General features: G+C 40.3%; 1 protein-coding gene across 2 annotated transcripts; it reads left to right on the top strand.

Annotated features, from left to right (window-relative positions):
- Positions 1-4008: 4008 nt before the first annotated feature.
- Positions 4009-23436, top strand: LOC127367727 (rap guanine nucleotide exchange factor 5-like). Of its 2 annotated transcripts, none has more exons than XM_051407812.1 (18): positions 4009-4521; positions 9242-9367; positions 10049-10181; positions 14216-14294; positions 14566-14710; positions 14802-14899; positions 17020-17050; positions 17279-17357; positions 18294-18443; positions 18789-18886; positions 19178-19300; positions 19445-19623; positions 19845-19935; positions 20034-20084; positions 20370-20457; positions 20614-20678; positions 20765-20819; positions 21224-23436. In XM_051407812.1, exons 1-18 carry the CDS (start codon positions 4342-4344, stop codon positions 21340-21342), a joined length of 1890 nt encoding a protein of 629 aa, XP_051263772.1. In that variant the 5' UTR covers positions 4009-4341; the 3' UTR covers positions 21343-23436. The 2 variants fall into 2 exon arrangements, with proteins under 2 accessions (XP_051263772.1, XP_051263771.1); XM_051407811.1 differs by having other exon boundaries at positions 4012-4521; positions 9242-9381; positions 10081-10181.
- The last annotated feature ends 2597 nt before the right edge of the window (positions 23437-26033 follow it).

Below are 26033 nucleotides of genomic sequence, written 5' to 3'. Positions count from 1 at the left end.
GAGCTGATAAATATCAAGCTTGAAAATGAATATGTACAGGTTAACAGTCTACTCTTTTTTTTGCCCTGTGCTACTTTACAGCAGTCTAGGTTTTGTGTAGTGCAGCTCACAAAACCTCCATTAAGCTGAAAAGAAATAAAAAGCATGCTAAATTTTACATTAATTTGATTATGTTTATGAATAATGGAGGTCACGAAAATAATTTTAACCAAAGCCAAAGTGAAAATGAACCGAATTACACTGAACAAATGTACCTGGCATTGCAGGAAGAAACTAAACTAATATTATATATATATATATATACACACTTTATATGGTCATATAAATGTAGATATTCTAAAAGGGCCACTTATACCATCGCTGGTGTCACGGTCAGTGTTGATCCAACAAATACATCAGAAAATAAAGCTGCTATTAAAAACGTTTGCTCAAGGGCACTAAAACCCTAAATTCACACATAACACATTAACTTCACTGAGGCAAGGTGCCAGCTGTGCCAACTCAGGTGACGAGCCAGGTGTAACATTAGTTAGTAAGTGGTGACAGCAACTGTTTCCCAAGCTAGCTACTGTAACGTTAGCTCTTTTGACAACCTGCCACTTTCTTCAAGCAGGACTAAAAGCAAGAAAAAAAGTAAGTTAATTTAGTTACCATACTAAATATTTTTACCACATGGTTCTTGGTATGTTTTTCATTTCAGTGTCAGCTGTCAAGGAGTTTCTGTTTTGCATATTTGTAAACAACGACTGTTAGAGATATTGATTCTCAAAAGTCTTTTAAACAAAAAAAAAAAATTGCCAGTTCCTCAAATACTATCCGTTTTGGGGGAAGAAATAATCTATGGATTGGACATTATTTTAACAGAAGTTATTAAACGTCTTGTTTAGTTAAACAGCGATGTTAGCCGGAAGTGACAACTCTTCTTCTTTGGGTTTTATTGACGGCTGGCACAATTTAGGTAGATTAACCTAAAATTAACTTATTAATTAAATAACACCAAAAACTACTTTTTCTACTTCTTTTTCCTTAAGGACAAACATATCATAAGTGGGGAACATACAGTAGCCATATGCAAATGTACTGGCCTTCTGTGACCAGTAGAGGTCAATGTCACTTTCAATGGTTATCCACATGCCAGTGTAGAAAAGCTTTTGCTCTTTGTGCATTATTACCTTAGAAATGAGACACAATACACCCACAGTATCTTTACACAATATCTTAATCCTCAGACTTTTCTATTATTTATTAAATTAACAACCCCTGACTAAGTGACATATTTTATAGATAGTTCATATGATATTCAAAACAGTACAATAACCCCAAATAATGAACTCAGTAATTACAAGAAGATTGTGTAAAATGATTGATTTGGATTCATTTTGAGCAGATTATTTCCTGTTTTTATACAATTCTCTGTCAGTATTATGTATTTTTTATACATTTTACATGCATACATTATATCATACAGACTTAATAGGCTTTTTTTTTTTTTTTTAACAAATTCTGTGTTAACATTTCTTCACAGACATGAATTAAAAGCTGAGATATAGGCCTGCTGTGTGTATTTTATATATTTTCTTACAGCCCTGTAAATCAAGAAGGCCTTGCGACCCCTCCATGAAGCATTGGTGACCCCTAGTGGGGGTCCCAACCCCAGGTTTGAAACAACTGGTTTATGAGACATTATTGCTGTGGTCCTTTGTTGTTCCCTTGAACTCACACCATGGTCCTTACAAATTAGCTTCCATGTCTGAAAGACCGCTATCACGATCACATTTCTCTTATGTGTAATTTTGAAACTAAAGCAAGGAATAAATTCAGAAAATATAGATTTCATTCATCATTCATACACCATGTGGTGATGTCATTGTTCCTGTTGTTTAGTATCTTCTTTAATTTGTATGAGACTGCGCAGCTATTGAATTTTTGTACTTATTATTTTGGAAATAGGGGGGTACTGTAACAAGCTCAGTAGAGTTTCATCACTTTTTCGCACAGCTGCAGGCCAACAGTAACAGTGTATCTCCCATGGTTGTCATGGTAGTCCCTGGTTAAAGACAGCACTATTAGAGCGAGCTCACTAACAAGTCTGACTTTAGGCATTTTCACTTTGCAATTCATTTACTTGAGAAACTGGGTCAGTGGTAGCACATTAAAGCTAGAGTTGTCCTCCTGGCTTTGTGTCACTAAGGTGCAGGAAGGAAGACGGGCAGGAAGGTTGTTTTTAGATATTTAAGGCTATTAATTTCCTTAGTTTCTTTCCTATAGTGGAATGGTATAGAATAACAGACAGTAGTACGTACACTGGTTAGGTTTACTATCTAAAAATTAAAAAATCAAGGATGTGGTATATGAGTTTCTCTTATCTATCGATTAAAATATATTTTTTTAACCATTTAGATGAGGATAAGAGAATACTTGCCTTTTTTTATTAAAGATAAGGAATGCCCATCAGCACATTTTGAATTTACAGACCCCAAATATGATGAACTTGCCAATAAAGAGTTGGGGGGGATTCAATTATTTAACTGAAGTTATGCAGAAATAGGTTAATATCTACTTTTAAAGACATATACTGTATATGAGGGCAATGTCCATCTTCCCAATCAGTTACTTCGAAAAGAACAAAAGAGCCTTGAGGAATGATCAGTCTCAACCTTACATGAAAGAGAAACACCACCTAGAGATGGGGACCTTTTCTCATTCTACCGTTTGCTGTATCAGCAGTTTGAAACAGCTGCACAATTGAATGGCTTTACAAGGACCCAGTCAAGCGTCACAGTGCTGACAGAGGGGGAAAAAAGATATAACGCTAATAGATTAAGTGTTCATACGAAGAATTAATGTCCTTGGTTTACCTTGGTCAATACATGTAGGATCACACTGGTCCCTCTGTAATTATGTTAAGCAACTGACAAGCTTCATTTAATTAGCGAGTGTTTGACAAGTCAAGGATCTTTATAAAAGCAGACACTTAGAAACAGCAGTATGGAGACAGCTCGACAAAATGTAGCTTGTAAAAAAAAACAAAGCTAGTATTATGGATACAACTAAGATTATTTTTAATAGTTATTATAATAATATAGTTAATATAATTAACTGATGTAGAGCTGAAACAATTTGTCATTTCATTAGTTTGTTGATCAACCAAAAAAAAATCAGCAACAGCAATTCTTTGGTTCTGGCTTTTCCAGTTTGAAGTTTTGGTGCTTTTCTTTGTCTTATGTGATAAAATCTTTTGTACTCTTGGTTGTGAAAAATGTTCTTCACTTTGAGAAACTGCAACTGTCATTTTGAAGCCTAAATGATTCATCAAACTGAGGAATTCATTCAATTCATTACAGATTAATCCAAGCTCTAAATCTACAAATTGTTCAGTCTTTAAAATGTCAGAAAAAGCTTTTAAAAATGCCCATCATAATTTCCCAGCATAAGTTGATTTCTTCAGATGGATTCTTTTGTCTGACCAACAGTCCAAAAAGCCATAGATATTCAATTTATGTTAGTAATCGGTTACCAAATTGTCAGAAAGCTCTCAACACTACTTGTTATTAAAAGTCCCTTATCAGTTCTACTTGCTCCTCCAAGTATTGGGCAAATGGAGACATACTCTTTACAAAATGCTCCACATGGCACTTTTACATCTGCATTAACTGGCCCCTCCTATCTCTCTATATTATTATTGTTTGATGAATATGTGGACAATTTACTACTAACAGTTATGCGACATTTCTACACCTTTGTTCTTGCTAGCTAGTAGGTGACGTTAATTTACTGCATTGCATTCACTCTGACTGAAAGAAAAAAAAATGACCTTAAACCTCCACACACACATAATATGTTCCCACCCTATCAAGTGTTTGACCTTCCAGTGTAATGTGCCCTGCCCAGTCCTGACTCTCTCCTAGTTTTGGGAGAATTTTAAACTTCCTTTTTGGGACTCTCTGGTTCACCAGATGTTTCCTGAGCCCACTGTGTTCCTAACTCACTCCCCTCCCCAGTGGTGAAAGGCAAGGGAAGGGCAGAGAGAGGGAATCTGTCATTCACTCTCAATAAAGCCAAGCACAGAGAGATACCTGGAGTCTAACTGATGAAGTCTTTTTCTGCGTGTGCCTCTCCGCTACAGAGCTGACCAAGGCATACGGCAACTGGGATTTACTTTGGCTGCAGTGACAGAAGACTCTAACTCACCTTAACGGCATACACAGAAAAACAAACAATATTTACACAGATTTTTGAGCTACTCACCTCTTTTAACACTTTTTAAAGAGTAGTGCAAGCTCACACACAGGGGTCCTGCTGTTTTGCCTGGTGGACAGCCAGTAGTTTGCTGAGCCGGCGATGTCGTGGGACTGTGGCCTGAGGTACATGTTCTCTGTGTCCCCTGGGCTGCAGCAGGGGAGCATGTGCATCCTGCATGACAAAGAGGACCTGTCCAGACTGGAGATGGTCCAGAAACTGGCCAAGGATGGGTGCCGCTTCCTGCAGAACCACAGCAAGGGCCCAGAGAGGACAAGCGAGGTGAGATACACAACAATAACGCCTCCGCTGTCCAAACATTCGTTTTTATAATATAGTATTAGCAAGACTTTTTCTAACAACTCTATTCATAAAATAATGGACATAGAACTGCAGTGAAATGCTGCACTCTTTGGTGCATTTCCCAGCTATCTTTGGCCTTGACACAGTGACAACATCAGTCAAGCTGCTTATCAGATAGTCCTCTTTATGTCATTATGAACCCTACAATTAGCAGGCTTTATTCTTGAATATTCAGCTATAGAACATTTTACTCTGGGCAATACTGTGGTGTTTTATGCTGCTGTTTTGTGAGCGTTGTGCCCAAGCATCGTTTCTCGCACTCCCTGCGGTGTTCCATCCATCAAACTGATGTTAATTTGTTGTCTGTTTTTACTGGCCTCTATACATTCGATAACATCTCTGCTTTCTCTGAAGATGAATGTTGTCATTTAGATTCTGTCGAGACTACAAAAAGCTCTCTTCGGTTAAATATAGGAAAATAGTTTCTAGACTGCTTCAAAAGAGATGTAAGAATTAGATTGAATATTTTAAAACAGTTCATTTATTTCAGTTATAAATGCACTGTATCTATTACATTTAGAATTGGCTAGATGTATATACAGTTGCAGTGTCATTACAGAAAGTTAACATGCATTTAGAATATAGTAAGTCTCTAAAAGTGTGGCAGCATCCTCGGGTTTCTGAAGGGTTTTCACGTCAAAGCACTACCATTTACCACTACCACTGCCAGCTTTGATTATTGGGAACGGAATTTAACTTAACGTACTGTACGTTCAGTTCAACCTGCGCACAACTAAAATGATTACATCACCTGCCACTTGGCTACGTAGAAGATGTCTGATTGGCTGACCTCATGTTTGGCTCAGCTTCTCCCTTCCTGCCAGCTGTATCTGTGTGCTGAACTGAAAAACAATGGCAGGAAAAGTTGACGCAAGTGGCCAGACCACCATGCCAAGACATTGTATGGCTTTAGGGTGGATTCCAGTGCATCAGGTTTCTGACCTTTTCTGCAAATACAAGGCTAGATCTCCTATCAGTGTTGTTATTCAATATAATGACCTTTCATCTGCAGTAAGCCACTTATGAACAAATGTTAGTGCTGCATAATACAACAATAATATTTTACCTTTTTTGTTTTGTTAACATGCAACGTGCCAAGTTTCTCATATTGTGAATTCTAAATAATGCGAGTATACCAATGGCACGTTTGTATGTGTCACTTATGTAATCCCAGCAGTAATGGCCAGATATGCTGACCTTGTATTTAATACTTGACATTATCTAGAAATATTAATATTATGTGGGATTATCCAGCAGTGTTTCTAGATTATAGAATGGTTTAAAGTAATCCAATAATGCTACAATGCACATCCTGTATTACATGTGAGTCATATAAACATCTAAGCCCAGACATCAAAGAGCTTAGAAATCTGTTACATCCCAGCTGGATGAAACAGGCATGCTTAATATACAGTAGGCTTCATGTCTGTGAAAATGTGTAAGATATTTTGGCGCAGGATCATGAAAATTATGCAATATTCTTAAATTTTGAGCCAAGAATGTCTTTTTCTTTGGTAGTTTAGTTTTGTCATAATTCATTTTGCTTTAAAAACCCATCAGGTTTAAATGTAATAGATTTCTGTTTTGACCTTGGAAATCCCTTGTTCTTTTGTACTTTTACTTCGCTGCTGTTTTCAGTTATTCAGAAGTTATCAGAGTTGTGCACAATCAGCCAATGAGTTTGCTCTGTACATCTGATTAGAACACATAGATGCTGTTTTCTGCCACAAGAAGCATAATAAACATTATGTAACATATACATATTTTTTGTTTACAGCATATCATAGGAGCTTAATGAATTAAACAGGACTTTTAATTTAATTGCTGTTGTAGATCAGCATCAAAGGATTCTTTGAAAGCAATATATATGAATCATTGGACTATTCTTCCTCTTCTTCCCATTCTGTATGATACACACTATTCCTTGACAGCAATTAAGTGCAAATCTGCACCCTGTCAGGACTGACACCTTCCAGCTCCCTTTAAGTGTTTCATACCATGCGGGCCAGACCTGCTGTATTTGAGACATGCAGACAGAATGCATCCATCCAGCCAGCGAAATGCATCTGGAACTCTGAAAGAGACAGTAGACCCGGGTAATTAAGTAACGGGACATGACTTTGTGCAGAGGCCTGATAAGTATTGTTTACCCTTCTGCTGACGGCGTCCATGTTGGGAGCTTAAGTGGTAGCTGTGCATCGAGGTCACCTCCAGGCTGGGGTAGGAACTGTGTGGTCCCGGCACTCTGTCTCATTACAAGCCTCCACTCTTAGAGGGCTGATTGTGTTTTTGTATTGGGACAGTGGTGACCACACAGCCCAGTGCGCACTATGTAGTGGCCTGCAGCAGCAGAGGCAGGATCAATAATTCATTGTGACGAAAGGTTTGTTTGCTGTTTGACCCGTTAGCGGTACACTGAGACACTCTGTTAATTATAGTTAAGAATTCAACTTGCTTTGATGTCACGCTTACTGACACAAAAACAGCGTACTGTCATGGAGCTAAAAGTGCACAGTGTACGTCATGTCTTGAGGAAAATAGAACCGCCAATGTCTTTTTCCCAAGAACCAGGATGCTAATCAGTGCAACCTTCCCTTTCTGGGTATTTCCTGGTTCTTTGCTTTTCATCCCACACCCTAACCTTACGTCAAACTGTACGTCCTGTGACAGGATAATAGAGTCTGTTATACCACAGGACGCACCCTTAAGTATATGAAATTTTATGTGTATGTGTTTGTATTACAGTAAAGAAGGAATAGATTCACAAGTTTTAACTTTAACAGATATGTAAACACTGCTTACAGTCAGGAGCACTGGAGAAACATTGCCATTAATGGTCGTTTCTGAGTGTCTGAAAACATTGCTGCTGTTTATACATGTGACTGGCGCACTGTGTAATGTCAATGTTGAATATGTGGCCCACCCAGTGATGGACACAGTTGTGTGTCTTTGTTGTATTAGGTGTTATATGTGTGTTTTTATATGTTGTATTAATGCATTCATCTGTGTATGTGTTGTATATTTACAGTACAGTGTGTCTGTCTGTTTATGTATGTATGTCGACAGATCCCAGATAAGTGTTAATGTGCCAGGAAGTCATGCTTAACTGAAGGGCTCTGGATGCTTCTCTGCAAAAGGCAATTAGGACCGAAAACTGCAACCATTTCCAGCCAGTCTGTCTGGCTAATTGCATGCACAGAAGCTTGTGGTGCATTGACTGATGGCTGAGGAGGGGGGTTGGCGGGGGGGGTTAGCTGATGCAGGATGCGTGCACTATACAGTGAACTCCTCATTAAGACCAATATCTCTGATCCAGACCCTCTATTGTCAAGCAGCTAGCAGGCATCTTTATACTGCAGAGATGCTGCAACAAGCCATTTTGTTTCAAATGTGGGGTTAAAAAAGTTCAATTTAGATACTTGTTATTGAAAAACATCACTGAATATCCAGGTTTAGCCAGTGGTGTACAGCATTATATCCACCAAACTTTTGAGCTAGAAAACTGAATATAGATACTCTTTACTATAGTTAAATTTCAGCTTCCCATGGCAGTCAAAGTTGATCTATGTGCTTCTCATTGTTGATTATATTTGCTTGATACTGTCTTCTAATATGCTGAAACAAACAAAACAAAACCAAACATAATCTCCATGGATTATGGAGACTACTAGATTACTAGATCAGTTGAAAAATTATTTGTCAACAATTTTGATAGTCAGTGACTCTTTTTAAAATAATAAAAATAATTAAATGTATTTTGATTTGTAAGTAATTACACAAAGAAAACTGACAAACATTTGCTGGTTCCAGCTTCTCCTCATTTTGTATCTTTGCATTTTTGAGTGTTGGTCAGATAAAAAAAGTAATTTGTAGATGTCAGCTTGGGCTCTGGGGCATTGTTCGCTATTTTGTGACATTTTGTAGACTAAACAATCGATCAATTGAAAAAGAACCGAGTGATTCAAATATAATGGGATTAATTGTTAGTTGCTGCCCTTTATCTGACTGCTCTAACAGTCTAAACCTAGAGAGGGAGGCGTTTAGAGCAATTGTTGGCCTGGTGAAGGTTTAAGGAGTCGTTTAGAGGACTTTCACTGAGTCTTTCACTGAGGCTTTGATTGATAACATGGTGGCAATGTGTGACGGCGTGACCGAGAGAGAGGCAAAGTGAAACAGAGAGAGTGGGAGACAGTAGGGAACATGAGAACGAATTTATCATTCACAGCACCTCATGCTGGTCATAAGACAAGGACGGACCATGTGAGTTGAAGTCTAAACTAAGCTCCCAACCACTAAACCATTGTTGGTGTGCAGAGTTTAACCAGCAGCTTGAAAATAGATTGTCTCTAGACACCACCCATAATTTAATAGCCTCTACGTAGGAATCAGTAATTAAAATTTGTGTGAGTCTTTTATGTTAATCCCTGAATGGGCTCCACCGATAAGGACTGAATAATGATATATGGAAATTCTCTTTCATTTACAGACTAGAGCTGGCTTTGACAGAGTATTATGATGGAAATCAGTGGTGATTTGTGTGAGTGGGAGAAAATTCAGGGGAATCTCCTTGGTGATAACACACTCCCTCCCTCCCTCCCTCCCTCCCTCCCTCTCTCTCCCTCCCTCTTTCTCTCTCCAGCCCCAGAGTGACGAGGCAGTCCGTGTGTGTCTAAGGGAGAGGGGCCACGATGTGCTGGTTCTCCAGAGAATGTCGTCAGAGCAGCCAGCCCCCTCTGCATCGGCGAGGGGAGGAGGGAGAGAGGAGGCAAGGAACAGAAGGTAAGCCTCTCCACTCCCCTCCTTCCTAGATTCCCTCCCTCCCTCTCTTTCACTATCTGTTTCTCTCCCTCAGCACTCTCCCTCTCATCATTCTCCCTCTCCGTCTCTCCGGATCACATACTCACTCAGGCATTCTTACATCACAACTCCCTACACATAAATGACTACATTAAATACATATAAGTGAGCAGCATGGGACTGTGAGAGGCAGAGCTCTGCAGCTGCCTTCCCTTACAAGTCCTTCAGGAGCTTTTTCAGCCAAGAACATACCGGGATACCTCAGCATACTTGAGGGTTGGACAGCAGTGGACTCCGGGTTGTAGCAGCTGCAGGTGGATGGATGGACGGGTAAAGGGGGCATGCAGCAGTAACCACGGCAACGTTGCCGGTGTGAGGGCACAGGGACACTGCGAGGATGGGATCTCGACCACAGCCGCCGAACCTGCGGCAAGAAGAGGGCAGGCTGCTGCATGCTGCCTTGGTGGAGCAGGAGGAGGACGAGGACGACGAGGAGGGCTCCGAGGAGAGCAGCAGTGACAGCACCGGCCGGGCAGAGCCGGTGACGGTGCCCACCTTTGACGTCCCCTACTTTCGCTACATAGATGACGAGGGGACAGAGGGAGAGGAGGAATGGAGCAGCAGCCGCTCTCTGTCCTCTATCGAGGAGGACTCTTCCACTGACTCTGTTGTGTCTGACAGGTACACAGTGGTATCGGGAACCCCGGAGAAGATCCTGGAGCACTTGCTGAATGACCTGGCTCTGGACGACGACCAGGGGACAACACAGGTCAAAGAGTCAGGTGAGCTTATCCCTCCTTCCTTTGTCAGTGTGTGAATATAAGTATTATGTATTTTAGATAGCAAAAATTAACAAATAGCACAATATTTAGTTGGTGGACGGTACCTAGACAACTTTCGTATCTCAGCACCGTTATGGTGGTGTGCTTATGTAAGTCCACTGTTATTTTTGCGTGTTTTCGAAAGATAGAAAGATAGAAAGAACTCCCTTTACTTTCCGTTTTACTCCCCCCCCTTACCAACCCTGTCTCTTGCAGTGAAGCTGGGACAGCAGCCCCCTCTGGGCATTATTACTGGGCTAATCATGTGCTATCATTCCCAGAATGGCTCAGAGTTTGAGTGTGTTCATTTAAAAGCCTTTGACAGAGATAAACGTTGCTCATATGTTCTGAGCGGTGCCGTAACGGACTGCGTGACATGCAGTCCAGCCTCACAGCGACGACAAATCAACCCATTTCCTCTCATCCCAGCAGGTACATGATAATGTGACACTGTTGCCAAGGCAGAGGAGACTCTGTTGATTGAGCTGGAGAGATGGTTCGATGAGAGATGATGATTAAGAGCAGTGGCACAGTTAGGAAAGCAGAGGAGGAATACTAGAGAGAAAGGAGAGACACTGTACATGGGGAGAAAAGGGGAAAGAAAGGGGGATGAAAAGGAGATGCTGATTTTTTTCTGATCTCTCATTGGGATAGAGGCAGGATAACCCCATACCAGAGATCATTATTCATTCAGATGAGGAAGTAAATGAAATTGATCTAAATGCCCCCTCAGGAGATGTCCCTGCATTGGAAATATGGTGCATTTTACATGTACATGAGATGTTTTATGTTGAATTGCATATTTTATTGCTATAATTAAGGGTTTAATATTAATGAAATGTAACAATGTAAAGAAGGCAGGCAAGTGGCAGACATCCCTCTGTTCCTTCAGTAACCTTTTAGGTAATATCCTATGGGCTCAGTAGTGTGTTGTTGATGATTCACTACCATTAGCTCACCTTGCAATGGCTGTATTGAAGTTAAGCCTCCTTAGGGATCTGTGGACCAGAGCATGATGCTGAGTGATATCCCAGGGTCATAGGAGGAGACCTGAGGAGGAGAAGGAATGAACCGAGTCCTGAACAGCAATTGATCTGCACTCAGCAATGTATAATAGTGTGACTCCTGCTGGCCTTGGTTCTCTCTGTGTCAGTACTGAAGCTCTTTATGCTCTAGTGCTACTGCTAAATGTGCCCTTCGAGGATCAGCTCACCAGAAGCATGATACCATGAGATCCTTGATTTCATCAAAAAGAGATTTATTTGAACATCCACCAGAGAGCCGTGTTTGGTCTTTCTCTCAAGGATGGCTCAGAGAGCTTGTGCAGCAACATGACTGATGATTGCTGCAGATTATTGATGTTGGGTTTATGACTTACATTCAGTCCGGTACATTAGAAAGACAATTTTACCTCACCGTGGCAGCATTTGATTTTATACATACTAAGTACACAACAAGTAAAAATGCAGAGCAGATTTCTGCAAGAGGTGGCCCTTTTTCCGAAAGCACCACAGGCATGCTTGAGGAAAAGCAAATGTGAACCACGGTAGTACTCAGTAGATCTCTGATATGCTAGCGTTTCTGTCTGTGGGCTAGCATTGCGGGTAGCATTCACGATAGTTCAATGTTTCCTTCTTTCCTGTGCCCAATCTCTGAGTGGAGCTATTGATTCCAGCTCTACACAGATTCACACTTTACACTGCCAGCTCTGAAAAACATGTAATGGAACATTTGCGTTCTTAATGAGAGGATGTTCCAGCTCTTTAACTGACGCACTATGTTGTGGGGAGATGTTGATGGTTATTTGTAATGAAAAAAACACCACATTAAGTGAGCGGATAAGAAATTAAAAATGTGTCAATACAACCTGTTAGGATGATTTAGGGCTTTTACACCAATATGATGGCTTCTGGTGGTAACTGAGCCAGTAAGTGACACATTAACATCCTTATTTCAAAGGCTGAATTGATCAATTTTACGAGTACTTATTGGAATGCAAAAGCTATTGGCAGGTTGATTGACAGGTTGATTGATTTCACAGTAGATTGACAACCTAGATCAATTAATTTGCATTCTGCATTTCCTCTGGAAAGGAACCTAAATTTGGTTTGGTTTGAGTACCTGATAGTGTACTAAGCTGCAGTGTTGAATAAATGTTTCTATATCCTACATCCATTTCTCTGATCAAGGCCAACTAATGATGATAACTGAGAATCTTAAATTAAAATGATGTGATGTGTAGGAGTCACAAATCAGCCCAGTCGACTGTTAAACTTTATCAGCACAATTCATGCATAAATGTCTGGGTCAGTGAAATAAAACTAGCTAAACTGTTTGGATTAAATCTACTCTGCAGGACATTCTCTACTTCTTTTTTTTGCTGTGTTACCCAGAAAATAAGACTTTAGGTCGTAAGATTAAATATTTATTCTGTTTTCCAACTTCCAAAAACTTGCAGAGTGTACAGCCTGGGGAGTAGTATGTATGCTGTTTTTCATGAGAAAGTGTTTTCAGTTAAGATAGCTTGGAGAAAATACACAAATGCACAGCAGTGTGAGCGAGCAGTGCATGATCAATGTGTGTGTGTGTGTGTGTGTGTGTGTGTGTGTGTGTGTGTGTGTGGGGAGGAGAGGAGGTACAATACAGTATGTGGGTGGGTAGGTGATCTTTAGTTGTTTTCTGGCTTTGTGTTAAGGTGCATTACTGTGTCCTTTATGGCGAATACATGTGTATGAGTGTTTAACCTCTCATAAGCAGTGAGTGATGCATCCACAGCTGCTCTGCACGGATTAACATAATGATGTCAGGGAGTCCTGTGGACCAGAACGCACACAAAGACCCTGGGAAGCCAGTGTAAAATTAAAGGGGAGAATTTACAATTCTGGGTGTGAGGCACACTTACAGAGGGGTTGAGTTGAGGTTTGCCCTAATAGGATTTGTAAAGGTTTTCGCTTGTGGCTGGGCATCATGTCTGGGAGTTACTGTCCTTCCCTTTCTTTTTATGCCTCAGAATGGTATTTGTAGAATGACAATTTGTACAAAATGCACTTTTACAGCTTGTTACAATGTCTTACGAATTATGACATATTTTAAAAAGAGATTCTGAAGGGAAAGGAATGTAGATTTTGGTTTTTAAAATAAAGGGAGTCACACTTAGTCTTTGTTTATCGTGGTAAAAAAATTGTGATGATGTAGACTGTAGGTGCATTTCATGTTACTATTTGATTGGTTTTGATTTAATCCATTTACAGAAACACTTACCCATGTGTAACCTTGGGAAGAAATCATACATGGATACGGTGGCAGAAAATGCTGCCTGTAAACACATTAGGATGATGGCTAAGCAGTATCAGATTGCTTTTCTGCGTGCACGATAATCGCAATGAAAACACAGACTTCATCAGAGGTCAGAGAGAATCAACTGACACTTTAAACATTACTGATACAGCCTGCAGTGGTGAGTGTGTGAGATTGAAGATAAAGCCAGTAAAGGCTTGTTTGAACATGTTGGAGCGAAATGCAGCTGGAGAATCCTCAGTGGGTTCAGCACAAATGATTATCTGTGACCATGAAGAATAATGTGCCACTAAAATGTCTCTCACATTAGGTCTGCTTCTGAAGTGTCTCTGCTTAGTGCTTGTTAATTGATGTTTGACAGAAGACAATGAGCTCTCCATCTGGTATTATTAAGATGGAATAGGTAAGCCAAGTCTCTGAGCTGCCATCTCAAATAAAAGTACAGGCCTGCTGTACAGTAGGTGCAGCTCAGCAAACATTAATCATACAGTTGGTACAGTCCTGCCATCCAGGATCCTGTAACAGTATAAACCTAATGAGGATTTTTATGATAGTCTGCACAGAATTTAAACTTGTTTTACGTTTCTGTCTTCGGTGATATATCTTGAATAATTTATAAATCCATGCAACTAGTAGCAGTTAAACTAGTTTTAAAGTTATACTATTAGAAAATGTCAATAATTTCTTTCTCTTTGCAGATACACTTCTGGATGACTTTCTGCTGACATACCCAGTGTTTATGTCCACCAGTGATTTATGTCAAGCTCTGCTGGGACAATATCCTTGAACACAAGGGTTTTCACTGGGATATTATTACAAAGATTCACACATAATAACCCTCCTTTATGAATGCTACAGACAGACATAGTTGTCTCATACAAAAACACTACTGGTTTATTGACTCTAAGCTACTCCACATCCGTCTCTCTCACAGCCTATCCCTAAATCAACATCACACACACACTCGCTTGATTCATGTTACTCTGCATTTGATGTCAGCAAATAGAGCTCGCTCTCCATCTGTGCTGAAGCCTTAACCAAATCCCACCTATTGCACCAAGAGATACAAAGGGAAAGAGGACAGGAAGGAGACTCTGGAGAGGAAACGAAAAGTCCTGCACCTGGTCTCACAGTGGATGGCTCTCTGCAAAGATTTCCTGAGGGAAGACGAGCATGTCAAACTGTTCATGAAGGTAGGAAATATAATGTTCTGTGAAAAGGGTGGAAACTGGGGCGTGAGCTGAACTTAATATAGGAGAAATGAAAATGGACATTTCCTTTCAGACTTTGTACCATTACGTGTTGGATGATCTTTATGAGCACCCAGCCCTGGAGAAGGATGTGAGGGAACTGCAGAAACTGTACCAGCTGCATCGCAGACAGTGAGTGACCATATGATGACTTACTTTGCTATTTTATGTTTTCAGACACAGGGTCATTCGATACATACATAAATTATGGATTAAATGGAAAAACTGGTGTATTTATTGATTTCAAGTCTGGGTGTTTACAACAGCAACTATGGCTACAACTGTTGGAGATCTGAAAAGAAGCAGACACACTAGCTGGTCTCTGAGTACAAAGAAAGAGCCCCTTCTCTGCTTGCTTCTCGTCAATGAATCCATTCAGATATTGAAGAGTAATTGCAGTGTTCTGGGGTGTTATGCACGGAAATATAAAGGTCATGGAGCTCTTTATCTGGAATCTCCAAAATTGAGGAAATACAGGAATTTTCAGAATTAATGAAAAGCTGTCAGAAATCTTTTATTTGAAAGAATGCTCCACCACTCGTTTACTGGATACAGTATTATCACACATCCATATATAAATGCTGTGATACAAATTATTAGGTCTTCTGACTTGAGTAATAAAATATTTATGGAATTTAGTCCATATAGAAATAGAAAATATATACAGTATGCACTGATCCAAAGCACTGGATGCATTTTTAAGTGGATCAGTCATAACAAAAGAAATCCACATTAATGTTAACATCCACAGTTACATTTATTCAGTCATGATGAGCTGCCAACTCACATATATATAGATATATATTATTTACATTAAAGGACTAGTGTGTAGAAGTAAGTGGCATTTAACGTTAAGTTGAAGATTGCAGTCAACTGAACACCCCTCACCTTCCAAACATGTAGAAACTACGATGGCTGCCAATTAAACCAGTGTTTGGTTTGTCTTTTTTGGGCTACTGTAAGAACATGGCAGTTCAACATGGCAGACTCCATAAAGAGGACACGCTCCCTATGTAGATCTTCCTAAATGTCACACAATGGACTTAATTTGCATTCAACATATCAATAATATTTGACATTCAGAATCTTGAATATTGGGTTTGTTTTGTTGTTGTTGTTGTTGTTGTTGTTGAAGTGGAACTGTTGCTTAGCTACAATTTATTGGTTAAATAAGAATAAGCATCACATTGCTCTTTGACATTACAGAGTAAACAACCCCCGACTCACCAGACACATTGCCACACCCATGTCCCCCTTCCCCTCCCTCAACCACAGCCTCCAATCAGAAACTCTCCCTGGGGATGCTCCAACCTGCCGCCCATTAGAAAACCAGTGCAGATAATTCAACCTGACTCTGCTGCTATTATCTGGTCCTGCTTTATTCATGTTTATATCCTGGGAGGGAGATCCACAATACCCACTCCTTTAAAGCAGTGGACTTTGTGTGGGTGTTACTAACTAACATACTCTACTATTTATGAGGTTTTCACAATCAGGCTCACCCCAGCGGGGGAGGACAAGGTTGACTGCTTTGTGGCAATCTGCTACAGAGTGAAAAGCTAAAAGGTGTCATTTTTTTGTAGAGAGAAGCCTCATTTAGTCCTTTGCTCCCATCAACTTCCATCTGGCCTTTGTGCAAAAGAAAGCTCAAGCCATATGTTTCTGAAAGCTTAGGAATCAAACACCACTTCTTCTCTTGCACTCTCTCATTGTGTGGCGTTATAATTCACTGAGCTCATTGACATCCACAGCAACTCTGTTTTTTTGAGGAGTAACAGAATGAATTAGACCACAAACTCTGTTTTGACATGACAGTGGGAATCAGGTTTTTCATTAGTGCTGGCCTGCTGCTGGCCAGCGAGAGGAGATCCCTCAGGGCAGGCTTTGTGCCAACATGCCTATTGTGATGCAGAGCCCAGTAAAAGCTGAGGGATAATAATGGACATGGGGCTATCCATCATGTTAGGTGGGCCTAACTGATGAGAATAGGGTGATTAAACGTAGGGATCACATTGGAAGATCTAAAAAATCTACAAAGCACTCCAATCTTGCCTTGACACTGATCTTAAAGAATGGACTAAACGCAGCAGAGGAGTATATATGTACATTCACTCTACCTTGATTATAGACTGATGGTGACGTTTTTGTACTTGACATAGTTGCAGCCTAAGGAAAATCACTAGATCAGGTTTTGTGCATGTGTAGGCACATGGTGGTACACTTTACTTATTTATTTCTTCTTCCTTTTCCAGTACGGTGGACGACTATTCCCCTCAAAGAAAGGTTAGTGAAATAATCTTGTATTTGCTCTCTTTACGGCACTTTGAAATGACGACAGAAATAATTTTATTAAACGGTGCCAGCTGCTCACGTCAACATACTAGTTTTGGTGTCGGAGCTATTGTCCTCACATTTCCTGCTAAAGACATTGTTCTGTAGTTCTACCAATATGCCCAGTGTTCTCAGGCAATATGAATGTGTGTCAAAATCCACGCATTTCCCTCCTTCTAGAGTAAAGCACTTTTCCACCAATTGAGCCTGAAAGAGAACGGGCTCCAGTCCAGAGGAACACAGAGGGAAACCAAAGAAGGTAAGTCATAAAACGTGGCAATTTTCACACATTCGTTGAAAGGAGACATGTAGTCTGAACAGTGGAACAATGGGAATCTTTCCAGGGACTGAATGAGAAGGTTTGGAAATGCACATTCCTGAGTTGTGACTTTTTTCTTTTGTCTTATTGGGATCAGTTTAGGCTTCTTTTAAAGGTCAGGGTCATGGTTACCCCTCATGCTGTCTAGCCATATGACATCTCTATTGAGAGGTTTCTGCTTCTGGATAATCCACAGTAGTTTTCTTTTGAACTACTTTCAATCAACGACATTGTCCCCACTGACACTATACCTTCATCAGGAGAAATCTATTGATTATACTTGGTCTATCCCGGTAATACCACACTACACAGTCCTCTACAGTTTATCACTGAGTTGTTACACTGGAGCAGGTGAGGGTCAGTTGCTTGGCTCAAGGTCACCTTATCAATGCGGGACAGCCGTGTATTCTTTCCCTTCCGCTGTTTAAGAGACGGAAGCAGGTGACTCAATTAACTGGTTTCTTTCTGGTTGAACGTGTGCTAAATAGTCTGAAAACCTGCTGTAGTCTATCTGGAAAGAAAACCTGTTTCGACTCTGCCCTCCATTGCACACAGTGGCTGATTAACCCTCCTCTAGAATATAACCGGCCTAAAACATGTTATACCAGCTCTCACAGCCAAGCATGTAACAAAGACTCCCAGGGGCCCCAAAATCCCCAAAGGAGTTTTATCAATTTGATTATTTGAAATTTGCACCAATAAGATGGAGCTATGGTGGTTCCCAACATTATTAATTTGTCTTGTGGCCCTGTGTTGTAATCTAGTTTCAAGAGCTTTATTATTTAGAAAACCTGATGCCATATTACTCCAGCTCTCTATAAGCGATGTGCATTCTATATTGTACCTTACTGAAACAAAATGTTCTCTCTGTCACAGTGCTGTGTCATGTGTATATTACCATGGACTCGTACCTAAGTATGAGGGCCCATGCCGGGGTAGTGGCCCAGGAGCTGCTGCAGGCAGCAGCAGAAAGGATGGACGTCCCACAGGGGGAACTGGTCCTAGTGGCTGTCACTTACCCTGGAGGTAAATACCGTTCTAACTAACCATCCGCAGTACATATCAACCACTACTTCAGTTATTGCTTTCCTATATTGAGTTGTATATTAAGCTCAGATATGACTGTGTGAGATTGTGATCAACAGAAGTGACCTAAAAATCTCCCCAGTGACAACAGTTAAAAGGGAGAAGCATTTATAGTCCAGTAATATTAAGTCTGTATATGTTATCAGTGACTGAAGTGACTGGCTACCTCAGAGTGGAGCCTGGCACAGCAAGTCTTATCTCTTGCTGCTGATAGCTGCTTTACACGCTGCCTGACAGATTTTTAATGGCATTCTGCTGTTTCTGATATGTTTTCTCACCCTGCAGGTAGGCACCTCCTGCAGCCTCAGGACAGAGTCTTCTCCGATTCTTTACGGCCAGTGGGGAGGCTGCATGTCTGCAGAAAGGACCTGGGTGGAGTCCTGGTAAGAATAGCACTGCAATGTGTCACTTGAGCATAAACATACTGCACATATTCTGTAGTGTCAAGTAGTGTAGTTCATACATATACATTCACTTATCAGCCCAGAAGCAATGCAGAGGACAATCTATACATCAACATAGCTGAGGTCATGTTGGAAGCTTTGACAATTTATCAAAATCGGCTAACATGACGACAACTTTTAAGCAAAACTCTCACTGCCAACAGCAGTCACATGCTGGCAGGTCACAGGACCATGTAGTTTTTGTGAAATAAGTTTGTTTTCCCTTTTCAGAACCCATTCACGGACAACTCTGAGCTGCAACAGAGGACGGCTCGCATGCTCAGTTTGAACACATGGGACGTGGCTGTTGCTCTCACCAACTTTGACTGGACCATCTTTGACTCAATACATGAGGTTTGTCCCACAATTTGAATACTTACGCATCATTTGTTGTCTCTACAGTGTGGGGCTAAAAGGGTCTAAACAGTTTTAAAAGATATCTGACATCATGTGCCCGGTGATGCTCAACTTATGAGTATATGTTGTTGTTTTTTACAGCAAGAGCTCGTCTATTTCACCTTCAGCCGCCACAGTAGCAGTGGCCACACTGTGGCGTTAGAGCTGCTGCTGCAGCGCTGCAATGAAGTCCAGCTGTGGGTGATGACTGAAGTCCTACTGTGCCCAACGCTCTGCAAAAGGGTCCAACTCATCAAGAAGTTCATCAAGATTGCTGCCCAGTTAGTAGTTTCACTCACTCATAGTTTATTGATTGTGATCATAAACACACTGTTGGCCAACGCTACGGCATCTCAGCCCCAATTCTTTAGGGTGAGGTGTTTAGATTTGCATGGGGATGCTGCCCCCTCCAGTGGCAAATCAATAAACTGCATCTACTTTTGTGCTGTTGAGCTGTGCCCCTGCAAGTTACTGAATTGTGTGCTGCATTGATCTTTTATAGCTGTAAAGCTCAGAGGAACCTCAACTGTTTCTTTGCAATTATAATGGGACTGAACACTGCTGCCGTTGGCCGCCTCAGTCAAACATGGGAGGTAATATGTCTTTTTTTTGTCTTACAGACATCTTTGCTACCTTTATAGCTGAAGTACATGGTGTCTGAATAAAATAAATCCTTTTATTATCTCTGCAGAAAATTCCTGGGAAATTCAAAAAGCTGTTTTCAGAGCTGGAGACAGTTACAGTAAGTATAATTCATGTCCCTCAGTGTATGTAATAGAATATGTATATCTGTTTTGAAATGGAAACAACATTAATTCACTTTAACAGGGAAAAAAAGCCCTGTGTGTGAATGAGGTGAAACAAACAGATGTTTTTAATTTCCAAACATCAGGCGACAAAAATAAGGTGTTTTAGATCATTAGTCTCTAATGCTGCCATAATTCAGCTCTAACAAAGCATGCATGCACAGGCACACACAGTCTTCCCCAGAGGATTACACTCATTCGTTTTGAAAATGTCTTCACAGGATCCGTCGCTGAACCACAAGGCCTACAGGGACTCCTTCAAGAAGATGAAGGCGCCAAAGATCCCCTTTCTTCCTCTGCTACTGAAAGGTGCTCTCATTATTCTGTCACTTCAGTACCACACAACTAGTCCAACTCCGGGAGGAGAGCACTGTGAAATATTCCAAGCAGATTTCCTATGCAGAAACAAACAGACACCAAATACCTGTTGTTGGTGAACACTATTCAAATGTTTATCTGTTTTAGATATTACGTTCATTCATGAGGGCAACAAGACGTTTCATGACAACCTGGTCAATTTTGAAAAGCTGGTGAGTTCATGAACCCTTTCCAGATAACGTACAGTGGTGCTGAATATGAAATGTCATGTTTAATGAAGTCCATTTTATATTTCCAGCACATGATAGCAGACACAGTGCGGCTCATCCGGCAGTGTCAGAAAGATCACATGGGTCAGTATTCAGATCACTCACTGCTCATTTTAAGGATGCGAGATCAACAACATTTGGGATTTCTATGACCTACTTATAAACAGTGATGTCACAGCATTTCAAAAGTTAGAGTAATTGCAAGGTACATAATCCCAATCTGTGGAATCAGTGTAAATCAGGTTAATACTACTACTAAAAAAATGCCTCATTGTAGTACACAAATGTATACTTTTTTGCAATATGTCTATGTGAAAGGTACTCAGAAGGCTGCTTTCTTCAACAAATAACTCCACCATGTTAAAGGATATTTCTGTTAAATATCCTTTAACATGTTGGTGTGTACCTTTGTGCATGAATATAGATAGAAGAGTTGTCCTGGATGCTGCTGTCTCAGCTTGGAAGTAAAACATTTTCTTTCCCTCCAGGAAATGGCATCACTCAGAAGAGCAGCTCGGATGTGCGAGCCTACATCGATTACCTTCATATCATCGACAATCAGCAGACTCTGTTTGATCTGTCGCACAGACTGGAGCCCCGTGCTTAGAGAACGGCTCTTACTGCACTTCCCACTGTGTCAGCCAGGCCGTCGGATTGCCAAGGAACAATCTATATCCGAACTCATCTATCTCTCAGGACTCAGTTGGCAATCAGGGGAACACTGCATGACCCTGGCCGACCACAGGAGGGAGCCACTCAATCAGGAAAACTCTCACGAGACACAGGAATAAGCAGCAGAGGACACATCTTAGGTTAAATGCATAAATATTTGCATAGATTCGCAACCGTCGCTGATGCAGAACACCTGAAAGCGGGGCCAGCCGACATATTCCAACAGCTAGTGCCAGCAGTCAACTTGTGCTGCCTGTTGGCAAGAGAAACAAACACTAGCAGCAGATTAGAGCTGAAGATGATGATCAGCATGACTCGATCTGCGAGCCCAAACCTGCTGCTGCTGCTCTTGCTTCACTTCCCTACAGATGGCAGAGTTTGGCAGGTGTAGAGCTGTTCTGATAGTGGCCCAACAGCTCCCCCCTGTGGAGAATCAGCAGAATGAGTTTGTTTGCAGGTGAAGCGCCTTCCATCGAAGAAACTACAGAACACAAGTGTGCAGTGTTTAACATGGAAGTTCACTCTCAACCTTGAGAACAGTGTGTTTGACAATAAAAGGGTCCACTAGCCTTCTCCAGAGCTTTTAACCACATAAATCATGTCACATAAAGTGATTGAGATCATGAAACGCAGATTAACTCATGGTAATCTTTTTGTATTTTCACTGTGTTTATAGCTCTGGCAGCAGAGGGGTTTTTCCATCAGATTTAACCAAAGAGTATTTCAGTCCAATACTGCGCACACAACCGTTTCCTCAGAGTCCGCCACGATCCAGATGTTCTCTTTGCCAGATGTAGTACATACAGTCACTCATAAATCAGTACAGTGTATGCACAACAAGCTGATGTCTTGCTAAACTGAATCAAGATGACAGAAATAGTGAAAATGATTGTTAAATATATAACATTGCTGATTCCTCTACCATAACGTTTTATTGTTTCACCATAAAGTGCAGTGTATTAGATGAGACTTCAGATGGTATTAGAGCAGAGCAATAGAAAATGATTCACAGTATACTGTATTTCTTTGGTGTGTGCGAGTTATAATGACGTATGTTAGTGCCAAATACCATTGCCCACTGAAACTAATGCTAATTGCTCATCTCTTTTTAAAAGTACTGGACTAAAGATCTCTATCTAGATGAGCTGCGGACAATCAGTTAAATTAAGCATCAGACTCATACCGATACATCTCTGTATTGGTCTTTAAAGTTCAGGTTGAAACACAACACAGTGCGTTATTCCTTGTGCTGGAGGATCAGCCATCCAGATAGTTTAGCTTTGATTTAATGAAGGTTGGACATATTGGCTTCAGCTTTATGGTACTCAGAGTACCAGAAAATGAGCATTTCAAAAACAATTACATGGTGACTCACAACAACACAACAGTGAACTTCAACTGATCTCCTTTATCCTTAGTAAACATATGGATAGATATCGTGTTTTTGAACTGTCCCTGTAAGAAAAGAGCAATAGCAAAATCAAGTACTACAGCACCTTCTGGACAAAGAGGAAGAAAAATAGAAGCCATTTGCTTATGTACAGTGTGTAGTAACACTACTGTATACAACTGTTTAGTGTGTAAGTCATAGAAGATAGAATATTTATTCTCTAAATTGGTCTACTGAAAATTCTCACCTTTACCCGGAGGTTAGGTCATTTTAAGTAGACATTGTGAAGTGTTGTAGATACAATTTTGCATTATATTCTTGAAATTTTATTTATATATTTTGGATTTTAAAGGCCACAGAGAACATGGAGATTACATGCTTTATCTTATTTTAAATTTCATTTGTATCAACGATGTATAGTGGATTTTGTTTATACTGTGTGTATATATATATATATATATATGTTAAAATTCTGGATAAGATATTTATTTATTTCAGAATTATTTATTTGTTCTATAGATCTTCAGTTCGATTTCATGTTTGTTTTTGTACACACTGATTTGGCTGGTCTGCATGATATGGCAAGCCATGGACTGACCACCAGTGTCAACTGTGCATGAAATAAAATATTTTTCATCATCGTGACTGGTTATTGTGAAGGATATGCTCATGTATAAGGTGGCGACATTCAAACAGGCAAATGGTACTTTCTATCTCTTACAGCAACGATGCTGATGGGTAATCCAGGTTATAGCAAAGATAAAAGTTACAGCAGTACAGACTAAAGGAGACTGATACTACTGACTCCTGTCTGTTACTAATGCATTTAGAATAGTGTCAAGTGGTACAATGAAAAACACCTAAAGTGTTCCATTGTACTATGTGTCAGTATCTCAGATTATTTAGGTTATAGCACACATACTTTATACTTTGTAATTTCACATGAACTTGAGTTAGTGTACTGAATTGTCACTAGCTTCTCGTGTTGTTGTTTTAACAGTGAGGTCATAATAAAACATGTTTTAGGAAAACAAGCATCAGTGATTCAATAATACAAAAAAGGAGGAGCTGTTGAATGCAGAAATGTGAGGCAATTTCGTAATAATTTGTTCAAAATGTGCATAAAGGCACGGACTGGTGGGTAGTCTGCACTGCGATGCGTTTCAAATTGGCACCAAGCATATTCAATTTACTGACTCCAATCCTCTTTGTGAAAAAGTACATTTAAAATCACCTATCAGCAGTAAATGGGTTCATCTGCTCCCCAACATCGGCCTCCAGTGAAGCTTCACTGCCTCTCTGTGGCTACAAAAGGGTACTGCAGTTTAGTCCCTAAAAAAGATGTTAGCAGAAATGTAAAAATACAGTATTTCATTTCATAAATGACCAGAATAACCTACAAGGCTTACCAATTGGACAAAGTAGGCAAATGCACTGGGCCCCCAGACTCTCAAGGCTCCGGGTCAATGTATAGTAATTAGTTTGCAGTTATTTAGTTAATTATAAATATTTTCCTAATATTATATACACAGCTGGAGTGTTAATGTGCTTACATTTTAGTAAATTATTCTGCAGTTAATCAAGTTACCACACACAAAGTACTCATACATTACAGTACAATGCATGGAGAGTGGGAAAAATGGCATGGCTGATCAATGGAGACAGCCACAGCTCATGTTTGCCCAGAGGGGTCCACTAGCGGGTTAATCAGGCCCTTATAATCTAAAACTGTTTTATGTAGGAACACATTGTAATAACATTTTACACTGATTTTGGTAATATAATTCATTCATTTATAGCATTGCAGGCAACTAGTCTAGGTCTTAAATGCTCAAAATGTCGGATTTCTTTTGGATAACAAAACCATCAGTACACAATGTCTTTCTCGGGTACTGCAAGGCGGAGGTGTGACCCAGATGCCCTTGCTGACTTTAACCAGGTGTCCTGCTTGGCCTTTTAACATGACTATCTGTGGCACGACCCCTGCTGCGCCGGGCCCCGTACCCTGCCATTTCCTCCCAAACACTGCCAGCAGCACTGTATCATTTCCCTGTCACCAAATGACTGGCTAGCTGCTGTGGCGTGCTAATGAGAGGAAGAGAGGGCAGATGAAGAGAAACTACAGGAAGACTGGTTCTTCATTTCCCCCGTGCAATACAATGCATAGAATCAATCCTCCATCCTCCACTTGTCTGTCTGCAGCCACTTTGGCTGCAGGGAGAAATTAAGAGCAGCACAGAGGTTATTAGCGTTGGAGAAAATCTCATTTGAGAAGATAAGAGTGTGGATTTCTATCCCCCCCCAAAAAAAAAAAAAAATTCAGTGATTCAGTGGCTGTAATTTGTACATCATAATGTTTATCTATGTTAATCTTAGCAGATAATATTGCACCTGTCCTGTTTCATCATGAGCTGGTTCATATCATATAGCTCCAGCTGACAGTCAAATCAGCTTGTTTTGAATAATAAATGCAGCTGATTATTTGTTCAGGACTTATATCACCTTTTTGTGGATGTACAAAATTCCCTCTGAGCACCTTTTTTCTGTGTGTTGATTAATAAAATAGTATTACAGCGCTGTATGATCTCAACCTTGACCCTGGACCTCCTGCAATATTTGAATGTATCTGTATAGCACTACTCTTTCAGTATATTTAAATAATCACACTTTAATCTGAAAATCTTCTCTGTTTTCAATTAACCTCAATTAAATATTTTAAAAAAGATAACATTTAAGATAAGATGACTGCGTTTCTTTAGACTCATTCAAAGTTAAAGGTTTTTATTTGGTTCGTATTAAGTTAATCAGATGCTAACAGAGAGTGCAGACAGATAAAGGATGGGTAATCTAATGTGTTGCTTTCTCATAGAAACCTATCAGTGTCTTTGAATAGGTTTCTCCAACAGGCCCTGGCTGAATGAATTACACTAGTCTGTTAGTATTCTGCCTCTGCCGTACAAAAGGTCAATGTCAAATGCACCTCATTTAAAAGTCAATAGCAACCATGCACATCATCTCCTGGGAATTCTGTCCGGGAACCCTCCAGACGGCATTGTGTATCATTCAGTTAGTAGAGGGCAGCCGGAGAGCTTTTTTAATCTTGACCTTCCAATAAAATATGCTCCCTATCCAGAATTACATGGTCTAAAATGGAGACATAAGCTCCCAACAAATCATGCCCAGACTGAACCATCTCAAGGGAGATGTTCAACTGTGTCGGACACAGACACAACAGG

This window comes from Dicentrarchus labrax, unplaced genomic scaffold (genome assembly GCF_905237075.1).
Source record: "Dicentrarchus labrax unplaced genomic scaffold, dlabrax2021, whole genome shotgun sequence".
Classification (NCBI taxonomy): domain Eukaryota; kingdom Metazoa; phylum Chordata; class Actinopteri; family Moronidae; genus Dicentrarchus; species Dicentrarchus labrax.
This window is presented reverse-complemented; position numbering and strand designations above follow the sequence as displayed.

Excerpts from the sequence above, each read along its gene's own strand:
- LOC127367727 (XM_051407812.1), top strand. The coding sequence starts at position 4,342 with ATGTCGTGGGACTGTGGCCTGAGGTACATGTTCTCTGTGTCCCCTGGG. Across the intron at positions 20,458-20,613 it reads TCTTCCTCTGCTACTGAAAG|ATATTACGTTCATTCATGAG; the intron begins GTGCTCTCATTA and ends TATCTGTTTTAG. Across the intron at positions 20,820-21,223 it reads GTGTCAGAAAGATCACATGG|GAAATGGCATCACTCAGAAG; the intron begins GTCAGTATTCAG and ends CTTTCCCTCCAG.